Source organism: Streptopelia decaocto (assembly GCF_964273445.1).
Source record: "Streptopelia decaocto genome assembly, chromosome: 6".
Classification (NCBI taxonomy): Eukaryota; Metazoa; Chordata; class Aves; order Columbiformes; family Columbidae; genus Streptopelia; species Streptopelia decaocto.
Genome location: NC_138660.1, coordinates 25,813,496 through 25,822,409, shown reverse-complemented (window position 1 = coordinate 25,822,409; position 8,914 = coordinate 25,813,496). Strand labels below are relative to the sequence as shown.

Below are 8,914 nucleotides of genomic sequence, written 5' to 3'. Positions count from 1 at the left end.
TGATGCTGATTGAACCACCCTTCACTAAAATAACAGATACTTCTGAAACTTGAAGCACTGCAGCCCTCAGGGACAAGACATAAAACCCCAGCCTGTGAACTGGTGTTAGGATCACACAAATCAACAGGAGTATTTTCCTCTGTATCTTTGCGTGTTGACCAGACCTCCACTTTTCCTGTTATATTAGAAGAGTAACAGCGAGATAACACTTTGGAGCGTGTCCTCCGTTTGCAGAACACAGCGGTTGGTTGTGTTTTTCTGAGCTCCCTGTGCTTTCCACCTGTAGCTTTCAACTAAAGTCAGCGATGCAGAAAAAGGCTCCTCCAGATCTCAGCTGAAATACCAAACCTTGGGAGCTATTTCCCTGCCCTACCCCAAGCTTTTCACCCAGCCTGGGACCAGCCTCTGTCTTTCTCCATGCCTGACATATCATTGGGAACAACCACGCTCCTGTGCTTCATCCTGCTCCAGGGAGGACGGATGCGTCACAGCCGATGAAGCCATCAGCATCCCCAGAAACAGAGGCAGATGAGTCCCTGGGATAAACAGTTCAGCCTTGGCACATTTCTTGAAAGTTGCTGCTTCTATTTCAGAGCTCATGTGCCTGAAACCCTGTCTGTATTGTATTTTTTCCCTGACTGTATCAGTTGGTCTAAGAAAAGATGCTACCTTTCCTTGCAAGTCTGCTCTGCACTTCTGAGCTCAGGTCTTTTGTTCTGCTGACAATGACTCCTCCTGGCCATACGATCTCCAGAGTCAACTGTGTGTCAGGCCCCTGGGTTTACATGCGTTGCCAGAGTGAATATAGTTATTTACTGGAGAGGCTCATGGGCTGCAGAGAAAGCAAACGGCCAAGGATGTCATGGGATGCTGCACCCAGGGACCTCATGGGGCTCCGCAGCGTGGGTCTACCCAACGCAGAGGAACCCTGCTGGGATTCCCCTGGGCATTTCTCATCCTGGAAAGGACGAGCCACTCTTTAGCCACTCCTTAGCTATTATTTAACAGCTAATGTTGCTAAGGAAAGGCCAGGAGGTGGCACAGAGGTGGTGTTGCCCCAGGAATCTCTTGCAAGGGTTGTACTCACAGCCCCTCGTGGGTCCCGTGGAACCTGAGATGCAGTTTCTACCCCAGTGTTGTGCACTTGTTGGTGATGGTAACAGGAGCCCAAGCAGCCACTGACTTGGCTGCAGTGAGTAAAGCGCTTCCACACTTAAATGCAGAGCAAGCTATATTTAATTTTATTATCCGAGAAGGCTTCTATAATTCAGGGCACAACATCACGCTGCAAGGCTGTCCTGCTGGCTCACGGATCAGGACCTTCACCCCTTTCAACCCCATCCCAGGGGCTGTGAGAAGACCTACAACAGCAAAACTCACCGGAGCTGCCCGCAGTGTTGGCACGGGAGAGGTTTTCCAGTTTCAGCGGCTCCCGGGGTGACTGGTCACACTGCAGGGTTGTCACCTGCCGGGAGGGAAATCCCCAAAATATACATCGCCTTCCTCATTAACAGCGGACTGCCAAAAAAATGAGTGCTGCGAAAGAATAACGAACAGATCACCTGTGAGCAATGAGTTCTGTAAATGCATATAGCACCGTGTTGAAGGATGGGGTCGTTCATTACGGGTAGAAAAAATGAGCAGAGCAAAAAGCAAGTTTTGAAAGGGCTGTAAACTTCAGCTTCAGAGCATAAGTCAGGTGCTAATTAATGGGGGCGGAGAGGAATCTTGATTTTTGTAGCAAGTTATTCTACAACTCTCTCCCACCGACGCGTCTGTGGTTGGACAGTGTGAGAATGCAGATGCTGGGCAAAGCGGATCGTGGGATGATCCAATGTGCCCCATCCATCACCGCTCCCCTCCTCTGTCACCTCTGTACGAGGTAGTGACCTGCTCCATTAAATCTCAGTGTGCAGGAGGCTGTGTCGGTGTCACTCTCTGTACAAGGAGTTGCACAGATTCTTTTCTTAGGGTTATGGTGAGGGACTGAGCAAGAAATACTGCAAACACACACAGAGAATAACCCATGAGTACGTTCCGCACAGTATCAGTGGATGCATCGGTGCTGTGTGCTTGTAGGAGCTGCTATGTATTTATTTTACATATTTATATATTGGGAAATATTATTTGGTGGTATGTGATTAAATGGGTCTTTTTTAAAAATGTGTGGCACATGCATAAATAAATATATGTATGCACTTGCATGTAAAATAGCCAAATATTAAGGAAAAGCATCAAAATAATCAGCTTGTGCACTGAGCTAGTTCCATATATTTATACAAAACTGGTGTCTGTGGGGATCTCACCAGGTCACACAGGACAGCAGGGAGGACAGGAGACCTCCGTGTCTGTGAAAAAGCACCAAAGACCTGAAAGTCTTTCCAAAATGTGCTCCCTTCAATTAAAAATCAATTTTTAATCCACTCACTTTCCTGGCGCCTTCAGGCATATATAAAAAAAAAAGGTTATTGAAAGATCCAATATTTTCCAGCAACTAAAAGTTTGGGTTGGGAGTACGTTGGCATTATGGTCTTTGCCTCTCGCTTTTGGCAATTGCAGCACTGCAAGCCCGACCGTGATTCCTGCGAGGAGGAGGAAGATGAAGGCAGAAACACAGCTCTATTTATGCTGATATGGGATCTCAGGCTACGTGATCTCATCTAATTTAAAGTTACTCCAAGTAAACTGTCTCCAAGAATCTGATTTTAATGTTTCCACGTCAGGCTGTTCTTATCATTCTGCATTACCATGATACTATTCAGGATTAATAATCGCACTATTAGTTTTGGTGTCTAAACAAGCTGGCAAGGAGAAATGGATTTCAGGCACCTCCCTGGAAATCGCTGCTCACTTGAGAAAAAGGGTACGAATTTTATAAAGCCCCATCCTCAGGAGATGTACAGCAACAGGTTTCTGCGAGGACAGACGGCTTGGGGTAAAAATTGAAGTATTTAAGGATATGAAGGCATTGATATGGCGAAGGAAATCTTTATTTTCCTCTCTGCTTTTTTTGTTTTAATCGGAGGGATATATGGGATGTAAATGAACAAACTACAGCCCGAAATGCCCCGAGCTGCTCGGAGAGCGTGTGATGCATCAAGGCAAAGGCACCAGCCAATGAAAGCAGGGCTGTCCATTATTAGTATTATTATTTTTAATCATTAATATCGGGAAGCAGCATTAAGTGATTGAAAAGACTTTTCGGGAGCAGGCAGAGCCGTCGCTCCCTTCCCACCCATTTGTCTTGCTACCCGGATTTTTAAAAGCGGTGCCAGGTTTCGCCCGCGAAGATGAAGTGAGGGATGACAAATGATATAATTTCCTCACCTTCCCCCCCTCCGCGAAGAATCGGGAAATAAACAATGAAAACAAAGGAAGTTTTGTATTTAAAACATCGCGGGGGTGGGGGGCAAACACAAAATACTGGGGCGAGGGGGACGGGGGAAGCGGCGACAGCGCGGGTTTAACCGCGGATGTTGAGCGCGGCCGCTGCGCGGGGCACAGACGAGGCCGCTGTTTCCACAGAGAAAATGGGGTAAAACCCACAAGTTTTCACGCGTGTCATCCTGCCACGGCCACGGCTCGGTCCGCAGGTGCCTGTCGGGGCGGGCAGTGCTCGGGCATCCCCAGCACGGCCCCGACGGGGCTCCCGGGACCACGGGAGGTCCCCGCGGGGGACACGTAGCAGGGGCTCGGGGACGGGGAGAACCGGGAGAAGGAGCCGCTTGCACCCCCCTTTTTAAATTTGCGGGTCCGTGTGCACGCAGGGGGTGCTGGGGATGGGAGGTGAGGCTCGGGGGACCCCACCTTGGGGAGGGGGAAATTTCCCCGATGATGTCCCCGGGTGGTGGGGGTCCCGTCCGCAGCCCCCGCTCTGGGTAACGGGGCTCCCGGCGAGGGCTGTGAAAATTCGCGATGTATTTCTGCGTGCAACGAAAAAAGGCGCTGGGATGGCGCTGCAGGTAGCAAAGCCAAAACCTCCGGTGCTCTCGGCCCCGTCCAGGTGAGCGGACTTTAAATCATCTGCCCCCCTCTTCTTCTTCCTCCTCCTCTTCCTCCTCCCCCCCGGCCCCGCACGCACACGGCTCTGCCGGGAAATGAAAGTCATTTATTGCAAGCGGAAAGGAAGGAAGCAGGAAATAAGGTCGAGGGTGGTTTATACTATTTATTATTATTATTATTTGGAGGAGGGGGTAGGTCGATACCCACCAATACCACCGGAGCGGACCGCGGCGTCTTCCCCGCCGGGCGGGAGGCGAAGTTACCGGCGGAGCGGCGGCCGTGGCCCGGTGGGGGGCTCGGGGGAAGCCCGGAGGGGCCGGGGCGGCCGCCCCCCCGCCTGGCCCGGGGATCCTCCCCCCGCCGCACCGCCCGCCCGACTTCTCGTTTCTCTCCCCGGTCGCTCTCGGGAACGGGCGGGCGGGGGTAGGAGGTGGCCCGGCGGGGGCTTTTCGGAGCAGGTTTGTTAACCAAAGCAGGTGCTAAAAACCAATAAGCCTGGAACAAACGCGGTTGCCCCCCGGGAGCCGGGACAATTGTTTCCATTTAATAAATATTTTCCCCACGGGCGTTTCGCGGGAGGCAGGCAATTATTCAAAGCAAGCCGGGACGCGGGCCGGCTCCCGGGGTTAAGCGGGGCTGCGGAGCGGGGAAGCGGGGGCGAAGGGGGGCGGGTTGGAAGCGGGAGAGCGGCCCCGGCGCTCGCAGCCCCGACGGCAGCGGAGGAGCCTGGAGAGCGCCGGGACCGGCCCCGCTCCGCACACCGGCGGGATGCGGGGAGGATGGGGACGACCCCCTTCCCCTCCCCCGCTGCTGCTATTAGCACGGCAACTCACAAAAGCCTTCCTTTTAATCTGTGCCTTTGACGGGGAGCGGAGCGGGGCGGGGGGGGGTCCTCCTTTCCCCTCCTTTCTTTTTCTTCCTCCTCCCTCCCTTGTCCCCTCCCCTCCTCTTCCTCTCGCCCTTCCTCTCTCCCTCTCTTTTTAAGCGGGTCCCCCTCCGCGCTGATTGGGCGCCCGCCCGCGCTGTGTCCGCCCTGCCGCTATGTCAGCCCGCGCACCGCCGCAGCCCCTCGCCTTTGAACTGCCCCGCACCGCTCCGCGTCCCCACCGCCGGCCCGCTGCTGCGCCCGGCGGCTCGCCGCCCGCTTAGCCGCCCGCCGGGCCCCGCGGGCCGCGCCGCTCCGCGCCTCTCCGCGCCCCGCCCCGGCAGGGCTCCCGCCGGGGACGGCGTTGGCGGAGGATCTGTGATGATCAGCTGAGCCCGCTCCTCCCGCTCCTCCGGCTTCCTCCTCCTCCTCCCGCCGCCGTCCGGCGCCCCCAGCGCGCCCCAACCGCCGAGCCGCCCGCCCGCCCGCCCGGCCGAAGCATGTCCAAGCCCAGCGACCACATCAAGCGCCCCATGAACGCCTTCATGGTGTGGTCCCGCGGCCAGCGGCGCAAGATGGCCCAGGAGAACCCCAAAATGCACAACTCGGAGATTAGCAAGCGGCTGGGAGCGGAGTGGAAGTTGCTCTCCGAGGCGGAGAAACGTCCTTACATCGACGAGGCCAAGCGGCTGCGGGCGCAGCACATGAAGGAGCATCCCGACTACAAGTACAGACCCCGGCGCAAGCCCAAGAACCTGCTCAAAAAGGACAGGTATGTCTTCCCTTTGCCTTACCTCGGGGAAACCGATCCCTTAAAGGCCGCCGGGCTTCCCGTGGGGGCCACTGACTCTCTGCTGAGCTCCCCGGAGAAGGCCAGGGCTTTCCTGCCTCCCACCTCAGCACCTTACTCCTTACTTGACCCCAGCCAGTTCAGCTCCAGCGCCATTCAGAAGATGACTGAGGTTCCTCACACCTTAGCCACCAGCACCCTGCCCTACGCCTCCACCTTGGGATACCAGAACGGGGCGTTTGGCAGCTTGAGCTGCCCCAGCCAACACACCCACACTCACCCCTCGCCAACTAACCCGGGCTATGTCGTGCCATGTAACTGTACCGCTTGGTCGGCTTCCAGTTTGCAACCTCCAGTTGCCTACATATTATTCCCAGGCATGACCAAGACTGGGATAGACCCTTATTCTTCAGCACATGCGACTGCCATGTAACACCCACCCACACCCCCACAGGCGTGTGTGTGCGTGTCCCCCTTCCACGGGTGGCAGCTGGAACTGGGATTCCTTCGTGTGCATGTACATAAAACCTACAGAAGCAAAAGGTCACCCCGAAACAGGACTCTGGTGGCGGCCACCGGGCCGGGACAGACGCGGACGCTGCCTCGGGGACTCGGAGATGCTCTCGCCTAAAGCTCAACCTGAGAGCTGGCCCCAGGCTCAGGATGGGGGGAAATGCAATGGCGGGGGCAGATAGGAACCCGGCACTTGTAAGAGTTGTAAATGTGTTTTAAGAAAAAGAAAAGGAAAGAAAAAGCGAACCTTGAACTGCCCTTTCGGGACGAAGCGGGGGAGAAAAAGAAAAAAGAGAGGGAGAGAGGCGGTTGGTTTCGATTTTTATTTATTCTCTTAATGTCTATGAGTTCTCCAGGGTCTCATGTCACTTGGATTTGACTTTGGGAAGTCTCGGTCTTATTATGATTTTTTTGTTTTGTTGTTTTTTTTCCTTTTGCACATTAAAAGATGAGATCAGCTGTGTTATATATATATATAAATATATATATATTTTGCCACCACGCACTACTAGGTAAAATTGCTTTTCATGTCAGAAAAAGGCTCTTCGAAGTTAAAAAAAAAAAAAAAAAAAAAAAAAGAGGGGAAGAAACATTTATATTTAAAACATATGATACTGTTTGCTTAATTTAAAACAGATAGTCCTTAAATTTGTGTGATCCAGTGAGACTAGATCTAAGTTTACTTTAGACAGAGCGTCAGGTATGAAGTCAGGCAGTAGAATTGTAAAAAATTAATAATACTAATACTACTATTAATAATAACGAAAAACCGAATAAAAAACGATGGTAATTTAAATGTTTTCACAATGTCTTTGGGAAGAAGAAGGGGAAAAAAATGTATCCGGCAGGATTTTACCTCGTTAAACCTTTTGATTTGTTGAACAAAGACGTTTTGAATAAAGACAATCTGTCATCAAACGAGGCAAAACTGCGTGCTCTAAATGCGGTGCCCCGGCTCCCCGAGCCCGCGTCCCGCACCGGCGGCCGCGGGAGGTTGCGGGCGACGCTCCCCGACCCGCGGGAGCCGGCTCCGCCCGCAGCCCCGCCGCGGGCCGCTCTCCCCGACCCGATCCCCCGCTCCGGTAGCTGAGCCCACCGGCTCGGGCCCGGTTTTGGGAGTCCTATCGGACCGGGTCGGGCTCCGTTTTGGAGCCCGTCGGGGAAAAGCGGTTGCGGGAAAGAGAGAGAAAAGTTCCGAAAAGCGGGAAATCTCAGTGTCTGCTTGGGGGGCTGGTGCTCTCCGTCCCGGCTCCCCACCCCGTCGGGGAACTGGCCTTTCCCAAGTTGCCTCCGCGAAGCTGAAGTTTTACCGGCGCGAGGAGATTTTTGGAAGGGGGTGTTAGTAGTGATGGAAATGTTGGAATTAGCATCTTATCCGGCTCAATTAGTGGTGTTGGGGCGGGGGGGGGGGTCTTCCTTTGTGGAGGGAGGGGGGTTTCTCTACGCGGGGGGACAGAGACGGAGGGGAAGCGGGGGGAAGACGCAGAGGTCGGTCTGGAGGAGCTGAATAGCGTGTTTGGATGTGCTTTGCTCATTAAGTGCTCTTTGGAGACCGATGTTAGAATTAAACGGCATAACACAATTAACATACATGGGGCTTGAATGGGAGGGTAAGCAGAGGAAGAATAGATAGATAAATAAATGAGAGATCAGGCGAAGGTAAACAAAAGAGGAGAGGAGAAAAGGGCTGAAAGGAGAGGTTAGAATGGCTGCTCCAGCCTTGTTTAGCATGACAAAACCGGCTCTTACAAATGAGGACAATTAGAGGCGCTGGCTTCGGGAGGGCCTGGGAGCAGCGGGACGATCCGCTGGGACACGCGGGGCTGAATGCGGCCGGCGTGGGGCAGAGGGAGGCGCGGGGCGGCGGCGGGAGCTCCGAGCGCTGATTTAACCCCAGCTGACAGTCGCTGTCACTCCGGGTGATAACACCGATAGCTCAGTGTCCTCGAACATCCACCCAGATTAGGCTGACAATGGTCGGAGGGAGAGGGAGAGGGGGGGGAAGCGCCTGCCCGCGGCCCGCCGGGCCCCGCAGGAGATGGGGAGCAAAGCGGGGGACACACAGCGGCCGCCCCCCGCTCCCCACCGCAGCAGAGATTTGGTGAGACCCTCCGGACCCCTGAGCCGGCCGGGCCGAGGGGCGCACGTCGGGGCGCTGCTCCCCGGGAGGCCCCGACGGCTGCGGGGGGGGACGGGCTCGGTGGGGGCCTGGGGGGCAAAACCGGGGCGAGTAGGGCAAGCGTGAAGTGACGGGGCTGGAAACTTTAGCTGAGACCTTTTTTTTCTTCTTCTTCTTCTTTTTCTTTCTTTCTTTCTTTCTTTCTTTCTTTCTTTCTTTCTTTCTTTCTTTCTTTCTTTCTTTCTTTCTTTCTTTCTTTCTTTCTTTCTTTCTTTCTTTCTTTCTTTCTTTCTTTCTTTCTTTCTTTCTTTCTTTCTTTCTTTCTTTCTTTCTTTCTTTCCTTTTCTTTCTTTCTTTTCTTTCTTCCTTTTCTTCCTTTTCTTCCTTTTCTTCCTTTTCTTCCTTTTCTTCTTTTTCTTTCTTTTCTTCCCCTTCCTTCCTTCCTTCCTTCCTTCCTTCCTTCCTTCCTTCCTTCCTTCCTTCCTTCCTTCCTTCCTTCCTTCCTTCCTTCCTTCCTTCCTTCCTTCCTTCCTTCCTTCCTTCCTTCCTCTCTCTCTTTCTCTCTCTCTTTCTCTCTCTCTTTCTCTCTTTCACTCTCTCTTTCACTCTCTCTCTTTCTCTCTTT

General features: G+C 53.6%; 1 protein-coding gene across 1 annotated transcript; it reads left to right on the top strand.

Annotated features, from left to right (window-relative positions):
* Positions 1 to 5,367: 5,367 nt before the first annotated feature.
* Positions 5,368 to 6,090, top strand: SOX14 (SRY-box transcription factor 14; the record flags this gene model as incomplete). The annotated part of the gene is made up of 1 exon (XM_082055897.1): positions 5,368 to 6,090. The coding sequence occupies one exon, from the start codon at positions 5,368 to 5,370 to the stop codon at positions 6,088 to 6,090; it is 723 nt and encodes a 240-aa protein (XP_081912023.1).
* Positions 6,091 to 8,914: the final 2,824 nt, after the last annotated feature.